A 22,086-nucleotide genomic window follows, 5' to 3' on the forward strand; every position below is an offset into this window, starting at 1 on the left:
GTGCAGTGGGGAGGAGGATGTAGCCATTAGGAGCTGAGGTGAAAGCCTGTGACTACATGGCCAGCAGTGAAAGGCTCCATCTCAGAAAGTGCAAAATGTATCTGCTGTCTGAAAATATGGAGGGAAGTCAATACATGGGAAGTTTTGCTGGTTTAAAAATTGTTGCTGCAGAGAAAGAAAGCAGGAGCAGGAAAAATAAAACTTTTCCCCCCTTGCCATATTGAATTTGACCTAACATCTATTTTCCGTTGGCATTGCTGGCTGACTTCTGTTAATTGCTGTCAGTTTTTTGGCAGAGAATCATGTTTTTCTTGAAGAGCTCTTTGCTGGGTCTTTCTATGAACATGATAAGTGACCTTCATTGGACTTCCAAGGGGAAGTGTATTTATTATTATGTTCATATCTGCACTTCTCACTCCTCCCAGTGAGTTTTGGAGTTTAAGTGAGTTTCAGCAACACTTATAGAGAATTAGTGGTTTAGAAAGTACAAAGTTTGTAACACTTTCCCTGATATTATCAGCTGAATAGAGAACCTAAGCATCCTCATCTCCTGAAGTGGAATTTGGTTCTGCGTCCATTCTGTGCAGTGTGGCCCGTTGGCCAAAGAGGTGTAGGCTTCTCTTGAAGCTGTTGTGGCAATGCCACAGAACCATGGGAATTCAGACTGAAAACTGTGGGGATTTCAAACTGAAAGAGGGGGAAATTAGGTGAGATATAGAGAAGAAATGGTTCCCGGTAAGGCCCTGCCACAGGTTGCCCAGAGAAGCTGTAGCTGCCCCTGGATCCCTGGAAGTGTCCAAGGCAAGGCTGGACGGGGCTTGGAGCAACCTGGGATAGTGGAAGGTGTCCCTGCTCATGGCAGGTGGATGGGAATGAGATGGACTTTTTCCACCCTAACATGTTCCATGATTCCATGAATTAAGTAATACAATTTGAGTATTTCAGCCCATAAGCTATTGCTGTGTGTTATGATTACCTCAGGTTTTGCTCTAATAAAATTAGCCAAGCTCACAATTGTCAAGAGAGGGGAAATACTTAAGTGATCCAGCTGAGTCCTATAAATAGAGAATAGAAGAAACAAAGAAGTTCTTTTGTGCTTGGGGAAATATGGAAGTAAGCAAAGCCAAGTGGAAATTTTAGAAAGTGATGGGTTCCCCCCACTCACTTATCTTGCTTAACTGTTAAAAGACTCCTCACAGTAATAGTTCTGTTCTGTCTTGCAGACTTTTCTAGGTTGCCAGGAGAGCAACTTGAAATTTCTTAGGTAATGTTTAATGAATAATGTAGCTGCTCACTGAATAAAGCTTTGAGATTATAATTTCTTGGAACAGTTATGTTGCTTAAGTTGAAAGTGCATCACCTTGTTTCTGTTTCAGAAATTGCATTTCATTACAGTGAGATTTTGGTAGTCATGTCATACCATGACTTTAAACCTTGTGCTTTTAAGACTTCTATTAATTAAAATTTAAGTAGATTTCAGTTGCAGGATATATTTTATTTCCTGCATACTTCAGTGCAAACTTGGAAGGGGAGGCATGGGCTCATTTGTATGCAAGGTTCACCACAATATAGAGGAAGAAGGTGTTATGTTTTGGCCCGTATCTTGAAATGTGGGAAGTGTAACAAGTTTCTTGTATTTTTTTTTTCTGGAATTTGCCCTCAGCTCCCATTTGAGGTGCGGGGAACAGCTCTCTGACAATTGAGACTCAGGGCGGCTGTAGTCAAATGACAAAGCAAATGCTGGGCTTGAGTGAAGTGTAAAGAACAGATTCAGCCCTACAAAAGCAAGAGTTAATGCAGGTCTTGCCAAAAGGGAGCAGATGAGCTCATTGCCTCATTAGTGTAAATATTGGCAATTACACAGGAATGTCTTCAGTCCCTCAGCTGGGTGTGTTTGTGCACAAGCCCTGAAGGGAGAGGGGAAAAGTTGAATGGGTGGAGCTGTGTCTTCCTTGGAACCAGTTTGGAGAATTACCTATTTTGTCTCCTTTGAAGCCAGGGCATCTCCAGGTCTAAGGCAACTTTGAAGTAACGTGTGTTTATATTGTAGCTTTTGTTATAAATATTTCCCCTGCAATGAACCAGCTTGCTTATTTCTCTGCTCCTTGTTTTCTTTCACTCTCACGCCCTATTTAGACCATATTAGAGAGGTACAGATATGACTTCCACCTAATGCTGCTGTTTATTAATAAAGTGGTGTGTAATAAAGCTGTTTTCTCAAATGCACTATATATTTGCTACTAATGAGGAACAAATACTTACACAGCTTTGGAAGACATTACAGTGCAGTAAATGTCTGCCTGTTAACTGAGATGATGAATCAGGAGATGTTTATTTAATGCACGTGTCTTTTTTTGAGCTGTTTGTCACAGCATTTATATGCAGTGCAGGCTCCTTGGCTAACATATCTGGAAAATGATATTCCTCTGCCACAGAATAAATCCATCCCAGCTGCTGTCTGAACCTCTGCTGTGCTGCCACCAGCTATCCTGCTGGAGCCAGTCTGCTTTGGGACACCAAGGGGATCAGAGGGATGGAGCAGCTCTGCTAAGAGGAAAGGCTGAGGGAATTCAGCCTGGAGAAGAGAAGGCTTTGGGGTGACCTCATTGTGGCCTTCCAGCGCCTGAAGGAAGCCCAAAGGAAAGATGGAGATCCTCTTTACAAGGGCCTAGAGTGACAGGACAAGGGGCAATGGGTTCACACTGACGTAGAGCAGGTTTAAATTGGATATGAGGAAGAAATTATTCCCTGTGAGGCTATGGTTGCCCAGAGAAGCTGTGGCTGCCCCTGGATCCCTGGAAGTGTCCAAGGCCAGGCTGGATGGGGCTTGGAGCAACCTGGCATAGTGGAAAGTGCCCCTCCCCATGGCAGGGAGTGGGAACTGGGTGATCTTTTAGGTCCCTTCCAACTGAGACCATTGTATAATTCTATGATCCAGTCCTTCCTAGAACAGTGGTCGCCAGTGAGGCTTTCTAGGATGCATCCACTCAATCCTGCTTCTCTAGGATTGTGATGTTTCATATTGACGATTTTGTTTGTTAGTAGCTAAGCTAGAGAATGAGGAAAAGGAGTGCTGTGTGTAAAATGAAGGTGATACTTCAGTTCTAATCCTAAAACAGATTCAGGGTTGGGATTTAGTGAGTAAACCTGCTTGAATTGAATTCATACTTGTATCACAGTAAATCCTGTCTCAAGAGCTGAAAGAAGTGCTGCATCAGATATTGTTTTGATTTGCCGGTACATATCCTAACTATAATGCTCCTAAATTTTAAATGTTTAAATTTCTGCTTTAGAAACTCTGACTGGAATCTAATAGAAGGCAAGGATCCTTGAAACTGACTTGAGTGCTGTCACCATTTCCAAAACACCTTTGGGTTTTGTCCCACAAGTCCATGTGGATTTGAGATACTTTTTTATGTCTAATCTTAGGGAGAGTATTAATTTCAGAGTTGTTGTTCCTGTTGAATTAATTCAAGTGCAGGAGTGTGAAACTTACTGTTAAAAATGCGAGGTTATGCTCTAAGCAGTGACCAAATACAAAGGAACTTTAGTAAGCCATCTGTTTCCTTGGCTTACCTGCTGGCTTGCTTCCTTTCCAATATTTTGTGGAGATTTGAAAATATTTTGCAGCACAGTTGGGTCAAGCCGGGTAGCTCCAAAGATACAAAGCGTTACAGACTGTGATGGGAGCACTATCACTCCAGCCATCAATCTGTGTTTGTGACAGCTGGTTGGAACTCACTTTTCTATGAAAGCCATGAGAATTTTAGACACAGTTAATAATCGTGAAGGTGTGTAATTATGTCATCGCCTGTATCCCAGGTTGGCTGAATGTTTTGTGCTGTGCTGCAGTTAAATCTTTACTAATTCATGTCACTGGTTTCTTCAGATTGTCACATGTGATTTAGATTAAAACATTGTGCAGGAACATGTCCTAAAGGCTTAACACACTTGCTGAAGTCAGAGATCAGTCTTAGAATTAAAATACTGAAGACAAAAATAAAATTTCCAAGGTGGAAGAATCATTTCAGGTAATAACTGAATAGTTGCCATTAACAAAGTGTATCTTTGTAAGAGCTGACAAGAAGCGTGGATGAATGCTTTACCTCCTCCTCTCACCCCCAAAAGAAAACAAGTTAATTCCTTCTAGCTAATTCTCACCATTACAAAGAGAAGAGACAATTTGTTTTTTCTGTGCTGTAAAGATTGCAGCTCAAGGAGAGATTGTAGCTCAGGGAGAGGTCAGAAACGTTCTGTAATTAGGCAAAATACCAGTTGTAGCATTCAGTGCTTCAGAACAGTGTTTCTTTCCCTCATTTTTTCCCACCAAATTGTTGGCTGTATTGCAGCAGGAGAAATTGCAATGCAAGCAGTAGTTCATGTTCTAGCCAGCGGAGGGTTCCTGGATAGAAGTCAACTGGTAATTTGTCTGGGAAACTGCGACTTGGGGAATTTTGGGTTATCCAGAGGCATGATTTCATGCAGCCTTTGTTGCCAGAAACACACAACCAAACTGCCTGCACATCAATGCTTGTACAAACTCCTGTGTTGGTGCTGTGCTGTCCTCCCACAGGTGAGGGTGTGTGTGTTTAGATATCACTTGTGGCATCAGGATTTTGGCCTGTTTGACACAGATGTCAGAACATCTCTTGACCAGTCTCATGGAGGAAAATTCCTTGGTCCTAAACTCACTCTCAGGCTTGTTCTCAACACTGTCACCGTCATGGTTGTGGGACCTCTGGTTTATTTGTTTCAAGCAGTGCTTATTATCTCAGAGCATTCTTCTGGAATAGCAAAAAAATAACCTCTACGAGGGTTAGTCCCACAAAAAAACTCAGTGTAAACACTCTTCTTTTCAAAGAAAGTGGTGGGCTGATTTCAAACCCATAACCTGTTCCTTTCAGTAAAAGTTTTGTCTGCAGAAGACTTTCACTTGATATTTTTTACTTGAACCTGAAATGAAATATTTTTGCCCATTTACTGATGGGAGGCTGCATATCTTGTAGGATATTTCTTCTTCATCAGTCTATAGGAGGAGGCTTTTTGATAAATACTAGGGAGCTTATTTCCAGTAGCCAATTCTATATTCACAGTTAGCTTCATCTGGAAAATGTTCCTTGGCTCCATACCTGGATTCTTCTGGTTGGGAAGACCTTCCAATGCATCCCTGTTCATGCTCTTCTAGATGGCTTGGAAACTTTCTGGGTATCTGGACTGGCTTCTTTGTGCTCATTTGTTTGGTGTTTTCCAATCAGGCCTTACTAGCACTGAGTAATTATTCTTATTAATGGGTCACAGCACAGGTTGGACAAGCTGCTTGTTTGTCCAGGGCCCTATCTGGTGTCATAGTAGGGAAAAACAAGGAGCACAACTTTGCCATAGTGTACAGGGAATGGAAAATAAAGGGTAAATGCCAAACTCCAAACAATGTTTGGTTATTGCTAATTACAAATGAAAGCACCCTGACTTTCAAGTGTATTAAACAACATGCTGGTGACTTGCTGGGGCTACAGAAAGTCACTGAACTGGTTGGTCAAATTTGGCTGCAGCAGGATTTTAGCCCTGATTTGAGGTGCATGATGCTTTCAGGCAGTGTGAACCTTGTAAAAAGTAGAAATGAGGGGAAATTGGCATCTTGGGTTTCCTTGTGACTTAACGTTAATGGCAAGATGTCTTGCAAACATCTGCTTGGAATATTGTTTCTTCCTAAATGCTAAAAAAGTCCTTTGCACTTAGTCTGATCTGCTTGTCTTCTGTGAAGCTTCAGCCTTTTCTGTATTTTGTAAACAAGTTGTGGAGAGATAGCTAAATAGTAGCATATATATGCTATATATGTATTTGTGTGTGTGTATATATGGATATATATGCTGGATTTTCTTTACACTGAAAAACTGAACAAATACCTGAAAGAGTAAGATACCATCAGCTAAGGGGGATTTAGGGAAAATGCTTAATGCATGGTAAACAAGGTAATTGGGGAAGCTTCAGGCAAGGTAATGGAGAAGTGGGGGAAGGAAGTAGCTGTGGAATGCCACATTTCCAGTGCTTGGTTCCAAGCACAACTGTGTGTGGCTGTGGAGCTGATGGCTGACAAACTGGAGAAAAGCTGTGATCCCAGGCATGCCTTGGCTTGCATGCCTCTCGGTAAATTAGTTTTTCATTCCTATTCCCAGTCATTGCTGAAATTAATTGCATAAGGTGAACTGGTTTTGAACTCACGGGATTGAGAAACCCGAAGTGCAATTTCCTCCACCCCCCCCACCCCCAGCCCTTCCACTGATTTCAGAAAGAAATTTGCACAGTGTTATAGGTAAGGCTTATTTTGCTTCCTCTAAGATAAAAGCACAATGTGCATTATGAGCACAGATTTCAGGTCGAAAAATATATTTGGAGCTGTTGGATGACCATCAGTGGGGAGGCAAATCAGCTTTTACTGGTATGAAAGTTAACTAACAGCAGATGAAGAACAGAATACCTATAAAGGAAAACCAAATACTAATAAAACAGTGCTACAGAGTTATATTTGGGAAGCAGAGGATAAGCACGTGGCCAGAAAATTTTCTGGTTTTCAGATCTCTCTGTGAACTTCTACTGCACAATCCTAGAAACCAAACCAGTCCTAGATCTATTTTTTTTTTTTTTTTTTTTTTACTTAGTACCGATGAGCTTTGCTTAGAAACTCTAATGAGACACAGTGATTTCAGCACAGAGATCTTACATTTCTGATGTGAGTGTGTGTTCCTAGTGGCAGGTCCCCAAAAGGGAATCCTGTGAGCTCTTGTGGGGCACATGGAATCCCAGAATCCATGGAGGAAAAGACCTCCGAGATCATTGAGTCCCACCTGTGATTGATCCCCACCTTGTCAACTAAACCAGAGCACTGAGTGCCGCATCCAGTTGTTCATGAACACCTCCAGGGATGGGGACTTCACCTGGGCAGCCCTTTTATTAACACATTCCTTTAATTCTCCCCTGCCTGTTGGTCTGAGGGATGCATGTACCACAAATTCTTAATTTTATTTGGTCTATTAAAACTATTTGTCTTGTAATAAATGAATGGGAATGTTTCCCCTGAGCTTGAACTGATTCAAAGGCACTTTGTTCAGATCATCTGCATCTTTGGTGAATGCTTTCTTCAAACTTGGAAGTGTCAGCAAATAGTTCCTTATTATATGATGTTATATGATGCTTCTCTTTAGTCTTTGCTTTTTTTTTAAGATGGACTGTAGGAAAACAAATGACCAAACCTGATCTGCACTGAGCACAAGACTGTACATTGTGTGCTGACTGGGAGAAAAAAATGCATTTGCTGGCTTGCTAAATTGAGGTAATACTTTGGATGTTGACAGACAGAAAAACAATAAGAGCTGTCGAATGCTTTGCTGACATGTGCGTTGTCACATGGAGAGATGGCTTGGTCAGTGCCAGGAAGTCTCAACTGTTCAACCCTCAGCAAGTTATTAAGTTAATTAATAAAGTTCCTTACAGCTGGGCTTGGAATGTGAGGTCTGTTTATTTCTGAAGACAACTGGTCCAAGAATAAATAGCAGAGGTCACTGATGAGGCCTGTGAGGTGTTTTCTCAGTCACTGCTATGTTACAGGCTGGTAAAAGATTTTCTTCTGCATAGTTTATTGGTACATTAAAATGGTGTTAACCTGAGTGAAGTGTTTCTTTGTTTGTACATGATTAATGTTTGTGCAGTTAGATGTTTTCTTTGAATTACCTAGCTTTATGTGGGTTTATCGACACCTCTTTGGATTTTCAGGTTCTTGTTCATGTCTCAAAAGACTATTTCTGTATACATCGATATTCTTAAAAGTGATCACTTTTCTATTGAGTATGCAACTCTATTTGAGACCTGGTTTTACTTACAAACTTTACCTATACTTCTGAACAGGTAGGTTTTGCCAGGATTTTGGGGGTGTTTGTTGGCCTGACTTTACTGCTTGGTGCTTTTCTGCTAAAGCCCATTCTGTTGGTGTGGGGGGGCTCTAACCAGCTCTGAGGTTGTTGCTGTCCCAGCCTGTCAGGTGAGGATCTTCCAGGTGTCCTCTGCATCATGTGTTAGTATTTGTCATCTGCTGGGTGAACTGTTTGGTTGTAGATGGGAAGTCATTTTTTCCCCTTTAGTCTGGGGGCTGCAGTGGTGCATCTTTTAGATGCAGGAAGAGATGTTCACATCCCCAGGAAAAAGCAGCTCTGGTTACACTGCAAATGTGAACACACTAGCTATTTGCACAGCGTTCTCTGCACCATTTCTGCCTCCATGCAGTGCAGTTCTGTTCAATCCATCAGCATCATCAGATTCCATGTTTCTTGTGTAACCCTGACTATCTTCGCTAATCTACCCTAATTTTCAGATTTCTTTTACTCCATCCCTGTGTTACCCATTTTCCTGGTACTTAATTCTTTAAAAATATTGTCTTTAGTTTTATCACTTTATCCATATGGGATTACCTGAGTACATGAGCTTCTTTTATCGTGTTATCACCGTTTATTTTCCCTCTATCTGCTTAAACAGCCCAGCTGCCTCATTAGGTTTTCTTTATTTGATTTTGGTTTTTTGTTGTTGGTTGGTTTGTGGGTGGTTTTTGGGTGTTTGCTTTCTTGTTAGTTTCTGGGGTTTTGTAAGATTTAATCATCATTACTGATGACTTGGTTTTTGTTTCATTTTTGAGGGAACATTCTATCTTTTGAAGACAACAGTTTTTAGTGGGTTTACTATGATTTTTTTTTTTTTTTTTTTTTTTTTTTTTTTTTTTATTTTTCGAGGCTTTTGGTTTTTTTTTTTTGCATAGTATCATTGCAGAGCCTATGGAAAAACCTAGGAAAAGACATTAGACAGCATCTGGTTCCTCACAGCACAGTGCTGGCAGGGGTTAAACCACCCCTAGAACACTTTCCCTGAAGTATCTCTTTGTTTTAGAGGGAGAGAGAAGCAATCTGTCTCCTCACTTTGCTCTCTGGGTTCTGCTACAAAATGCATAGGTTTTTTGGGAATAAGAACATTCAGCTCCTTCTTCAGGGAGACAAAAGCCTCTCATGGATGGCTGTAATTAAAAATGTTTCCCTCTTGTTTTTCTGCAGCTCCACCTGATAGAAATTATTGAACAAACAATGAAAGGATCCTTACTAGTCCCTGGAAACTATCAGGCAGCATATAAAGGAGTAAGGGCACCTGCTACTGGAGACTTTCATGAGTTTATTCTGGAGTTATTTAGTGCTTTTTCTCTGGGTGCTATTTTTGTAACAACTCATAAAATTTAAGGAAATAAACTGTAATGAAGCTTTGGGTAAGTCTGAAGAAGAGGTAGACATTGTTAAAGCATGGGATCCTAGAGTGCAACCACAGAATTACTGAGGTTGGACAAGAACACCTAGTCCAACCTGTGCCTGATCCCCACCTTGTCACCCAGTCCAGAGCATTGAGTGCCACATCCAGTCCTTTCTTGGACACCTCCAGTGGTAGGGACTATGAACCTCCCTGGGCAGCCCCTTCCAGTGCTTGACAAGCCTTTCATTATTAAATTCCTCTGGATATCCAACCTGAGCCTCCTGTGGCACAACTTGAGGCTGTTCCCTGGGAGCAGAGCCCACCCAGTCCCTGGTTCTCCCCTCCTGTCAGGGAGTTGTGGAGAGCCAGAAGGTTCCCCATCTGAACCTCCTTTTCTCCAGCCCAGCTCCCTCAGCTGCTCCTTATCAGACTTGTGCTCCAGCCCCTTCCCCAGCTCTGTTCCCTTCCCTGGACATGCTGCAGCCCCTCCATGTCCTTCCTGAAGTGAGAAGCCCAGAACTGGACACAGATTTGAGTGGCCTCACCAGTGCCCACAACAGGGGGACAGTCACTGCGCTGGCTCTGCTGGCCACACCATTGCTGACCCAGCCCAGGTGCCAATGACCCTCTTGCCCACCTGGGCACAGCCGGCTCATATTCAGCTGCTGTTGACCAGCACCTGCTGTCCTTTTCTGCTGGGCACTTTCCAGCCACTCTGCCCCCAAAATGCATAAATGTGTGGTTCTTGTTGTTGTTTTCAAAGAAAGGAGGTTGTGTTGGCTCTTCTACCTGATAGATGTCAAGGTGAAGTTGTCAACTTTTCAAATTGGTGATTCTTTCCTCTAAACACCAGGATTTTTCTCTGTTCCAGCTGCTGCAGGAAGTCAGCTGCATGTCTCTGGTGTAGCTGCAAGAATGACTTGACTGATTTGCACTCATGGTCTTGGATGATCTGGTGAACCATGGAGCTCAAAGTATGGGTGGATGGAGTGCAGAGAATCGTGTGTGGGGTCACCGAAGTCACAACATGCCAGGAAGTTGTAATAGCCCTTGCTCAGGCTATTGGTGAGTACTGCCAGATGGGAAATGGGGTGAAGCTTTTCTTGTGAAGCTAAACCCAGGGGAGGTGGGGGAGCACTGGGTACCAGCAGAGCAGAAAATACAGTGCACAGTGGGATAATCTTGCAGTATAAACTTGTAGCCTTGGATTTTTCACCTGCCAGAGAGACTGAAAAGACACAGAAGAAATATTTTGAAATCTATAACCTTCCCTTCAGTAAAAATTTATTCTTTATATAATAATAATTATGCTGCCATTGGTTGTTGGACTAAGGAAGGTGCTAAATTGTCAATATTCTGAGTACCAAAGAAAATATAAAAGCAGTGCAATATAATTGGTTGGCTGATGATGTTCATTGAAATTATACCCACTGTATCTTTAGCTATATTGGGAATAGTATAGATCAATGAAATAGATCCTTCAGGGTCTCCTCTGACTCCTGCATGCCACATAACTCATTGCTCATGAAAGGGTAACTTGGAAGTCTTTACACTATTATCCCTTTGCTGAACAGTTTAGAAGAGAAAAATAAAATCTTTCAGGCTCCACCACAAGAAAGTCTGGCCAGATATTTCTCAGTGATTAAGGGCATCCTGAATAAGCCTCAACCTTATCCCGTCAGTATTTCCTATGCTGATACTTATTCTTCACTAAAATGTTATAATTTGCTTTATATACTACTTAAATTTAGGCATTAAAACCTATGTTTTACCTAAAATTAATAGTTTAAAGGTGAGCTTCTGCATTTTTCAGTATACCAGCAGTTTTGCAAGATTGTATTAGCAGTCTGACTCAATTTGAAAATAATGATTTTCTAATAGAAAATTAGATCTGTGAATGTCAGCAAGGTATTCTCCCTGTAAGCACAAAGTCAGTTTCTCTGAAATTGTTGTTTATTTAAATATTAAACTTCTAAATATAACTTCCATCTACTTACATCTGATGGAGTGGAAGACTGGCATTTATTTATTTTATACTTCAAGAAGATTGACCAAAATGCTAGCGTGTGCTTATCTGTATGCACCAAATAGCTGTTAAAGCTTCACTTAAAAATTGTAGAAAATCTGTTTGTCTCTCAAATCTTGTAGTTGATGTTAAACTGTTAAATGTTTCTTTACTGGTTTAGTTGCAGCTTTTTGTTTAGTGGTAATTGGTTCATCAGTTGCTTCCATATCTCATTTTCTTCCTGCAGAGAAACATTCTCAAAAGTTTTGAGAAACAATTCTGCTAGTGTGATCATTTTCTAGTCATGATTACGTGATACATGTTTAGAAATAATGAAGTGGTTGTGACACTTCTGTTCTTCACTTTGTTTTCAATATCCCTTTCATTCTGTTTCCTTTGCCTTCTCCCACAAAAATGTCAGACTCCCAGTTCTAGACAGTAACTTAATGTCCTCCTGTGTAATTTCTCCTTGGGTCTTCTTCTGTGTCCTCAGTTATTAGCCTGAACTCTATAAAGACTCCTTCAGCCTTGGAAATGCACACAGGTTTTGTCAGCTCTGCGGACTTCATTTTCTGTAAGACGTCACCAGTTTGTCTGGGACAGGTGACACTGCTTCCATGCTGAGATAAATTTCAGCTGCAAGCAGAGTCAAATCAAGATAATCCTTTGGAAATTCCTTCCCAAGGCAAATACCCTCTCTAGAAAACCCCTAGAACAACTCCTCTCTTGCTGGGACAGCTAGGACAGTATCAAGCACCATATGAATTACACCTGTGTGTGTCTTTGGCAGGGAGGGCTTTCCCAGCTCTCCTGTCAGGCCATTCATCAGGACAGAACCATCTGGCTGCCCCTGTGATTTGGCTGTAGGTCCCAGTTTACCAGGAGTAATTGTCACTTGAATTTGAATGGGAATCTACGAAAATGGATCCCTCTAAATCTCACCTGACATTTGGTGGTGGAAAGTAGCCAGTCTTAGTTGGCTTCCTCCTCGCTTGGCTCTGATGGGATTTTTTACTTTGCAGTCTGGCTCCTTTAACAGTCACATAACTTGGCTGTACTCAGGATTATTTTGTCTGTCTGTAAAGTTTGTGAGATACTCCTTTTGTTTTGTTGTGCCTTCCAGTTTATTAGGTCCCTGACTTAAAGCATACAACACACAAAACACAGTCTTCTTCACTGAGCCTGAAATGTGAATTGCAAGAATATATTATTTTCTTGAAGTGCAGTGTCTGGAATATCTGAAAACTGGCTTATTTTACAGCCATATCCACTGAGGAAAGCACAAGCCAAAGATACCTGGATTAAGACACCATAGTTAAGAAGCTTCTCATGGACAAATGAAGCTGCCTCTATTCTAGACATGTGAAAAATAAAGCTTTGTCCAGTACTTCAAAAAGAGGAAAATCAAAATTAGTGTAGAGCTGTGGTTAGAAGGCATCTTTGGACACTATCCAGCTCTGCTGCTCAGAGTAGGGCCAGGCAGAGCAGATTGCTCAGGAGCAGGGGCAGTTGGGTTCTCAATGTGCACAAGTGTGGACACCTAACTGTAGCAGTGTTCACTCATCCTGGCAGTCAGAGTGTGTTGTCCTTAAATGGAACTTCTTGTATTTTAAAAAGTGCCTTTTGCTGTCACTTGATCGGATGCATGGTCCTGTCTCCTGATCTTCTGCTGTGATAAAAGCAACAAAAAGATTTCCAACTATGCACTTTCCAACTCTTCCCCCATATCATGAAAATTCAATAACGACTTCAGGATACAAATTTCTTGGGGTTTTTTTTCTTTTATTTTTTTTTATGTTCTGGGGCTATTTTAGCATAAAAAAATCAAGTTATACTGGGCTATGAGCCTTTGTAAGAGGTTCTGTTCCATATCCAGTGTCTAATCCTTTGGCCATGACACTGTGTCACTAAAACTTGCCCGGCTAATGCTCCTTGATTCCTTAGAAATTGGAGCTCTTCCAGTAAAAAGTCTCTCTCTGGGGCTGTACTCCTGATAAATAACATTTGTGTTACCTGTTCTTGCACTGTGAGATCCTTCCCTTTCCCCTGCTGCCCATCTCTTCATCACTGCAGAACAGGAAATGACTACCCAAAGTAAGAATTTTAGGGATTTTTGGTTGGTTATGGTTTTGGGTTTTTTTAAATTACTGTTTGAAGTTAAATCTCAGTCTCAAATGCCCCCTCATTCTTTAAAACAAAAGAAAAAAAAAAGGGAGAGTTGTCTCATTTGGTGCCCGAACAAGGCTTATTTTCAAAAATGTGTATGTAATTTGTTGAATGCAAGAGAGAATAATATCACTTTGGATACTAAAATTGTCTGTATCTGTAACTTAGAAGGAGTTGGAATTGCCTTAGCTGGAGGGTGGGTCACTGGAATTCTGTTCAGGACAGACATAAAACTATTCAGTTACAAGTTTCCGGAGAGTGAAATCATCTCTCACTGGGATCTTAAAGAACACTTGGTACTACCTTTTATGAGTTATATCTAGCTCTGCTTTATTTTCTTTTTAACTCAAACTGTTTGCAAGTGATAAAAAAGATTTGGCTTTAATACAAATAAGAGAAGTGATTGTTTAATCATGAGTAACAAAGCCCTCGCCAAAACAAAAATACACCACAGCACACAGTTTAAATAGAGAACCATGACTCTTGTTTTAAAAATATTTTTGCCAGGAGAGATGAGCTTTTCCAAGATTCATCCCTGTCTCTTTTAAAAACGTGCATTTGATAGCCCATTCTCCACTAAGTTTTCTGTGCATTTTGTGAAAACCAGAATGGCTTCATATAAACATTGCTTGATCATTTTGATTCCTCTTCATAATTTGGACAACAGAAAAAAAGTAAAAAGAGTTGTTGTTACTTTTAAACTTTGTGTTTAAAAGCTGATTGATGAATCCAGCCAAAGGTCTGTTTTGAGTGTGTGTGAGCATAGTGACTCCTCTCAAAAAGTCATTGTAATAGTGAGGGAAAAGAAGGTCTATCCTAAAAAAGTGAGTCAATCATTTTATCTGATGGTTAGGCAAATGGAGTTTAACTATATATATATATATATATTTAATGAGCTTTTACTGGTTGTTTTCCATTCAAACACAAAAAGGAAAAAATCTTCCAAAGGAATGTGGTGACAAATAGTGCAGTCACAAATACACTTGTCCTGTTCCTTCAGAAGCGCTGCTCTCCCACTTCCAGCCCCCATGAAGATTTTTATTGCATTTGTTGTGATTTTTTTTTTTACCCCTGGATCCTAGAATGCATCTCCTCTGCTCAGAATGACATATTTGTTTCCTAGAAAGTGAATATTTCAGTCTAGAGACATGAAGCTTGAATTTCTTACCAAAAGAAACCTTCTGCCCTCCTCCCTGCAATTTTCTGTGGCAAATAATTAAATTGGCAGACTTGCTTTAAATAGTGCTGTGGATTTTGGTGCTCCTGGCTGGAGAATCATGAGCGGCACTTCACTGAACAAGAAGTACAGCTGTCTCTTTATAAAATTAAACAAATGCAGCCATCAGGGTTCTTTTTTCCTTCCAGTTGAGTATTTTTCCTCAAAGGTAAATGGAGTGTATTTATTAAAATGTCAGTGCTGTCTCAAACGTGTGTTAGAGCATTGTAGGGCTCAGCCAGAGTTGTATCTGGAAAGATCAAATCAATTATTTTACAAAACCATATAGTGACAGGACAAGGGGCAATGGCTTTACACTGACACAGAGGAGGTTTAGATTGCATATGAGGAAGGAAATCTTCCCTGTGAAGGTGGGGAGGCCCTGGCACAGGTTGCCCAGAGAAGCCGTGGCTGCCCGATCCCTGGAACTGTTCAAGGCCAGGTTGGACAGGGCTCTGAACAACCTGGGATAGTGGGAGGTGTCCCTGCTAAGGATCTGCTTAGAATTTGGGTTTTTTCAACCCCAAGATTTCATCCTCTGCCTCTTCAAATAGTGACATTAAGAGGGATAATAAGTACAGGAAATCTGCGCTTTGTGGTGATCCCATGGTGTGATCGTATAAACTTTCTGGTTCAGAAATCTGGTGACAGTAATGTCACTGAGAGGGATCTGGAGTGCTAATGTGCTTTGCCATGTGTTGCTGTGTGACCTCAGCCAAACTTCCCCATTGTTTCACCTATTTAGTACACAGCTCTAAAATAAGTGTGGTACCTCAGGGTGCTTGGAAAAAAGGCAGTTGAAAGTATGAAGTGATGACTGAGAGCTTTGTTCTGTTGTGATAAAGTCCTGTGTACCCTTTTTTTTTTTTTTTTTTTTTTGAGAGCAAGGATAATAGTAATGAATTAAGGCTTCAGCCCTGGTAAAGACATAGAGAGATGGCTGTGCCGGAAGAACTCAGCAGACCTTCAATGGAGCTTGTATATCTCTGGATATTTCTTCCTAGGACTGGACTCCTCCTCTCTCTTTATTTTCTATTTTATTTCATACTTGTGGTTGCAAAATATAGCATGAGTTAAGAAATCAGAGAAATGTAAACTCTAACCTCTATTTTGAAGGGTTTTTTTTTTCCTCTTAATCTTAGGCGTTTAATGAGTTTCAGGTAGCTAGAATGGCATTTTTTAAAAAAATTGCTATGGATGTTAACTTAAGGATCACATAATGAATGAAAGAAATGTCAGCTTCATATTTCAATGATACTGAGTTCAAATCATCCTGGATTGATTAAAATTGCCAGCAATTACTTTTCTGTCAGTGCTGTTAAAGATTCAGGAGTTAATGCTGTTGTCCCTTTGGTAAGGGACATTTTCACCCACATGTTCCACATATTAAGTGTTCTTAGAAGATTTTACCCACATGCAATTACTTTTTCTTTGCATTGCCTTGTTAAGGAAGACAGCCTAGGGCTGGAAGGCTGTCTCTGGGCAACCAAGTGGGTCAGAAAGGTGTATTCATGTGCATTTTTTAGTGCTGTCATGGATTGACTCTGGCACAGTGCCAGTGCCCCCATGAAAGGTGTATTTCCCAAAATGGTTACTGTGAGATGTGACCCGGGAACAGAACAAAGCAGGCTCTAACTTGGGAATGGAGGAAAAAAACAACACTTTATTAATCTACATAGACACAAAAGGAAGGGGAAAAAAACTACACACACAACAATCCACAATAGAACACTTTCAAAACACTCCTCCTCCCCCCAGTCCTCTAACATTCAAATCCCCTCTAACACATTAATTCTCAACCCAATACCCTCCTTTCACACAAGCACCCCCCAGTGCTCTGGGCAGTCTGGATTTGGCTTGGGCCAACTGGTCTGGCTTTACCTCCATGGAGACCTGTGTGCAGGCAGGTGACTGTTTTATTCTTATTATGCACTGTGATAAGTCTGGGGTGCTCATTCAGATTCAGCTCAAGACTGAGACTAGTGCAACTTCTCTTTTAGTGTGGCTGTCTTAAAACTTCTGTCTTGTCTTAGGTGACCATTTTCTTTTTTACCCTTTTTTTTTTTCCCCAAGACTGTTCAGAGTGCTACTTTGCAGGGCAGACTCTTGGCGCAGCTGCTGTGCAGCAGAGGTGATGAGACCCCTGGGGAAAATGGGAGCTAAGGAATGTGTCTGCCAGGAACTTCCCTGGCACTGAGTGCATCCTGGTGGTCTCAGGGAAAGAGGAGAAACTGGAAGCAAGACTGCTTTGAAGGGTTTGGGAGCAAGTCCTCTGAGGAGCGGCTGAAGGAGCTGGGGGGGCTCAGCCTGGAGAAAAGGAGGGGGGACCTTCTGGCTCTCCACAGGTCCCTGACAGGAGGGGACAGCCAGGGGAAGTTGGGCTCTGCTCCCAGAGAAAAACAGGACAAGAGGGAATGGCCTCAAGCTGTGCCAGGGAAGGTTCAGGTTGAACATCAGCAGGGATTTCTTCATGGAAAGGGTTGTTAAGCATTGGAAGGACTGCTCAGGCAGGTTTGGAGTCCCCATCCTTGGAGGTGTCCAGGGAATGACTGGATGTGGCACTTAGTGCTCTGGGCTGGGCGGCAAGGTGGGCATTGGGCACAGCTTGGGTTTAATGATCTTGGCAGTCTTTTCCAGCCTAAATGATTCTATGACCTCTGGTGACAAAGACCTGCTCCTGCCAACCTCAACCCTTATTCTAGGCAAGGACAGGTACCCTCATGTTTAAGACTGCTCATCCCACCACTTTTCCCTGAAATGATGTGTGACCAGGGCAATGAGTCACCACCTGCTTGCACTGACTCACTGCTGTAGGTTCTGGCTCTGAAGCATGGGAGACACTTAATGGAAAGATGGATCTTGCTTGGTGCTTGGCATAAACATTTGTAGCCTGATGGGAAAGATAAGACACAGGTATTTTTTTTTCATGGTGTACAATACTACCTGCATAGCAAAATAAATGTAGTGCCTGAAAGGCTTTGCTTGTAGAGGATGATGGACTTTTGGGTGAGATTAATGGAGTGAATTTCTGTCCTGAAAAAGGGAATTGATGACCTCCCAGATTACAGTCCTGCCAAGAGTGTTGCTACTGCTGCTTTCCTCTGGAGTTTCATTTTCACTTTTGGCAGCAGAAATGGTTGCTCTGTCTACTGTGTCAGCTGCAAATACTAAAGCATATAGAGGAGCTTGAAGTGAGTAATGTTGTCCTACTACCTTCATGGAGTAAAATTTAAAAATCTGCCTCTTGAGTCTAAAAAGTGTTCATTACCTTGTACCTATATTTCATTAGTTTAATCACTGTTCATTATAATGGAATCTGTGTTTAAACTAGCAAATTACATCAATTATATCAATCCCAAGCTAAGACTACAGTGGCTGGGCACATGACATGTGTTTGGCTGTGCAGCAGAGCCAGATCTAGAACACTGAGTGCAGTTTGCCGTTCAACATCATAGGAAATCCAGATTCAAACCACTCATGACCACTATTTGCAGGATGTCAGAACATCAGCCTTCTGGATTCTGTATATTTCCTTTCTTGATGTCTTTCTCAATTTTGAAATAAATTATTCTTTTGAAGATGTGCCTGTATTAATAGAACCTGTGATAAGTTTGTGTGCTTAGGGAGCTGTAGGTAGAAACTTAACCTATTAACCTTGACACTGCCCTTAGTGCAGTGTGCTTTAGGGATGTAAATATGTGTCTCCTTCTGTTATTGCTTGTCATTTGCTGTCTGCAAAACAGATCCAAGTACTTGGGGATTGCTTTAAGATGGCAGTATCATATGGCACATGTAGGGTCCCTATTCTGGGGACCATGTAGTAATCACAGAATGGCCTGGGTTGGAAGGGACCCTAAAGATCATCCCATCCCAGCCCACTGCCATGGGCAGGGGCACCTTTCACTATCCCAGCTTGCTCAGAGCCCTGTCTGGACTTGGACACTGCCAGGGATCCAGGGGCAGTCACAGCTTCTCTGGGCAACCTGTGCCAGGGCCTCACCACCCTGACAGGGAACAATTTATTCCTCATACCCAATCTAAACCTTCTCTGTCAGTGTGAAGCCATTGCCCCTTGTCCTGTCCCTTGTCAAGCATCTCTCTCCATCTTTCCTGTGGGCTCCCTTCAGGCACTGGAAGGCCACAATGAGGTCATCCCAAAGCCTTCTTCTACCCAGGGTGAACACTCCCACTTCCCTCAGCCTTTCCTCATAGCAGAGCTGCTCCATCCCTCTGATCCCCTTGGAGGCAGAGCAGAACCACCTTTCTCCTGCTGCCCATTAAGTAGCTGAACGTGAAATGGGGTGCAGAGGTTCCGTGCTTTTTCCAGCCCTTTAATTCCTCTTTTCTGAAGAGGAAACTACAGAACACAGCACTATTTGTGCTATTTTAGGGCCTGTCTGGATGGTTTTCTCTACCATTCCCATCAATACAAGGTTTTGTTAGAAGTATTTAAAAAAAAAAATAAGTCTAATATGTTCTAGTTGCAGTTAAAGCAAAATTTTCTTTCAGAAATTTTAGGGGGATTCACTGCTGAACTGGTCACTGAACCTTCCATGGAGACATTGCCAAGTTCTGGGTGTGATTCAATATAATATTCAGCTGGAGAAACACACTGTCATTTGAGGAATGCTGTGCATTGCTGATACCTGGCCATTACCTGAATGCAACTCTAACTTAATTTTTAAAATAATAAGGTTGCATGAATGAGGCTGGACTGAGTTCTGCCAGGTGTTTTTTGTGTCCAGAAGCTTGTGGACAAACACACAGGGCAAGAAGCAGCATGTAGGTGTTGAACTGTTCCTCATCAACAGCCCAAGCAAGCTGCTTTCTCCTTGTCAGTGGTGGCTGCACGTCAAAACCAGCAGTTTGCTACAGGGATGCCTGTGTTCTGAAATACTCTGTCATTAGTTCTAAATTAACTCGTTCACCCTTTCATTTGTGAATTAATCCCCTCTAATGCAGGCAAACATCACAGTTGTGGTTGTCTGGGTATTGTTAATCTGCATCATGCACAGGCTGAGCACTAGACTTGGGTAATGATCTCGGAAGAGAACAGCTTTGTTTTAGAGCAGTCCTGAGCTCCAGGTCTGGTTGCTGAACTGTGCAAGTATTACTTCTACAAAACACTTTCTTTTATGTGGATCTTGAGTGCCGAGTTCATTATTTAGGGCTGTGTGTTGATTTGGAACCCTAAGCTAAGATGAAAATAGTTCTTGGCAAGTCTATGCTTAATTCTTTAATTCACTTTTGGTCAAGGTTGTTAGAGTTTTATCCTCCTTCCCCCTCTTCTTTCTTTTTCTTTTTTTTTTTTTTTTTTTTTTTTTGCGTCTCCTGTTACATTTCTTTTAAGTAATGAATTTAATAGCAGAGTAAATAGAAACTGCACTCTCCTCACTCCCCTAGTGGTACCTACTCTAGTTTGCAATTCCAGGACTTTAAACCTGATTGTTTCTGACATAACATGAACATTAGTAGCACAACCATGATTACAAGCTGGAAATTTCTAAGATTAACAAAACAGAGCAGTGCAGCGCATTCTTTGTCCTGGGGTGTGTTTTTACTAAATTCTTCTTCTCCAGGATTTATTGTCCATATGCTATGGCAAACAGTACTAGGTTTATTTTTCCTGTAACAATACCCATGCCTACTACAAATTATACATCTTCATGGATCAATTAGCAATATTGTGAGTTAGCAAAAATCTCTCACTTTACACCATATACCTTTATAAACTTGATTTTGAAGAACTTTATTAGAATAAGCCTTAAATCTCTTTCTGAGAGTGTTAGCCAAGCATGTTATGCTGATAGGTTTGGGGTTTTTTTCCCACTTTTTCCCACTTTTTTTTCCCCAGACCCTACCTAGAGTTACTTATTTATATGGCATTTGAGGTGGTGGATTCCTGTTCTCATGCCGCCTGCCTTGTTTTCCTGACTTCCATCAGCCAAATCTTTCAGTCCTTACTCCTAACTTGGAAGTGAACATGGATATTTTGATTTCTGACTGGGACAGCAATCCCCCTGGGATGAGCCATGAGCCAAAACCTCCTGTTCTCCAGGTGGTGCCTCTGCAGAGAGTTTTTGTTCTTATTGGTTGTTTGGGAGTTAATTGTGAGAAAGTGAGAGCAGAGGAACATTTCCAATGCAGTGGTTGTAGCTTGGGAAGCTCTTTAGAAGGCAGTGCTTTATTTTAGAGGGGTGTATGGTGTGTTAAACACCACAGTGCAGCTTGTTTCCTACAAATCTGAAGTGAAGACTCCATGTGAGTGTTGTGACTGGAGGTCAGGGGTAGATTTCCAGCCTGAGATAAGGATATTTTTGTCCTTTTGAGAAAAGTGTGATAATTGGGAACGTAGTATAACATAAGAGAACACATCAAATGCATTACCGCTGATAATGACTCCTCCCCTCTGTAGTTGCATATATGACAGGTATTTCAGGCTTTTATGTGTTGAAATAAATTATTTGAATGATCATTTCTCATGAAAATTAATGTAGGTAATGCATTAAAGTAGCTAATGACGTTTTTAAGGTTAATGGCAATTGTGGAGCTGTTCAGAAATTCATTAGCATGAAATGCTTTAAAAGCAGTTGATCTTTCCCATCTTTTTGTAAATAATGTTGTGGCTTTTAAGCGAGGTTACTTTGACAGGGGAAACTCTTTTGGAGAGGGAGCATGCTGTATTTCAGAGTAGTGCGAGTGCTTAGAAAAATATCCCATAAGTGGTGTTGGAGGAGGAAGACTGGTGAACTGAATTTAAGTGTGTTTGATAAGAACCCAAATGAAGCCATGAACATAAGTTGTATTGTCAATGGAGTGATTAGAAAAACTCAGCATTTACAGAAAGACTCAAGCTTCTTCCTGAAGGCTGGGATCCCGTGGGCATGTGGGAGCCGCTGTTACAGATGATGACATTGGGCAGGGAGCCCGATTGCTCATTCACAGTTCAGGCAGCTTCTGCTGCTCTTGTCCCTGTGCTCTCCTCAGTGAAGGTTTGTCACATAAGCAGCACTGCCATGGTCATCACAGGCTATGCCCCAGCTTGGATCAGTGTGTGAATGAACTGGAGGGCATGAACAGGGGAGCTGAGGCTCTGTCAGTCATTAACAGCTGCCTCTGATTGATGAAAGTGTAACAGCAAACACACTGCCTCCACATTTGATATTTGATATTTCTGGGACTCCTGTTCTTGTTTTCTTGGCCTGGAGGTTCTGATATTTACGTCGTGGTTACCAACAGTGCCGGGTCACTTGCTTTATTGTTCCCTGTGAGGATGGTGAGGCCCTGGCTCAGGTTGTCCAGAGAAGCTGTGGCTGCCCCTGGGTCACTGGCAATGTCCAAGGCCAGGATGGATGGGGCTCTGAGCAAGCTGGGATAGTGGAAGGTGTCCCTGCCATGGCAGGGGGATGGAACTGGCTGATCT

The 22,086-nt window shown here is 41.7% G+C and overlaps 1 protein-coding gene across 4 annotated transcripts in view; it reads left to right on the forward strand.

The window, feature by feature from the left end:
• Positions 1-22,086, forward strand: part of RASSF8 (Ras association domain family member 8) — a 74,347-nt gene that overhangs the window by 43,382 nt on the left and 8,879 nt on the right. For 2 of the 4 annotated variants that reach the window (XM_041468682.1, XM_041468683.1), the window contains one exon: positions 10,148-10,341. In XM_041468682.1, the coding sequence (XP_041324616.1) occupies positions 10,239-10,341 (103 nt within the window). In that variant the 5' untranslated portion in view covers positions 10,148-10,238. Of the gene's footprint in view, positions 1-7,218; positions 7,328-9,089; positions 9,296-10,147; positions 10,342-22,086 lie in introns of all 4 variants that reach the window. The other 2 variants (XM_041468684.1, XM_041468685.1) reach the window with 2 other exon arrangements.

The sequence above is a fragment of the Pyrgilauda ruficollis genome, unplaced genomic scaffold, assembly GCF_017590135.1.
Source record: "Pyrgilauda ruficollis isolate IOZ18807 unplaced genomic scaffold, ASM1759013v1 scaffold227, whole genome shotgun sequence".
Taxonomy (NCBI): Eukaryota; Metazoa; Chordata; class Aves; order Passeriformes; family Passeridae; genus Pyrgilauda; species Pyrgilauda ruficollis.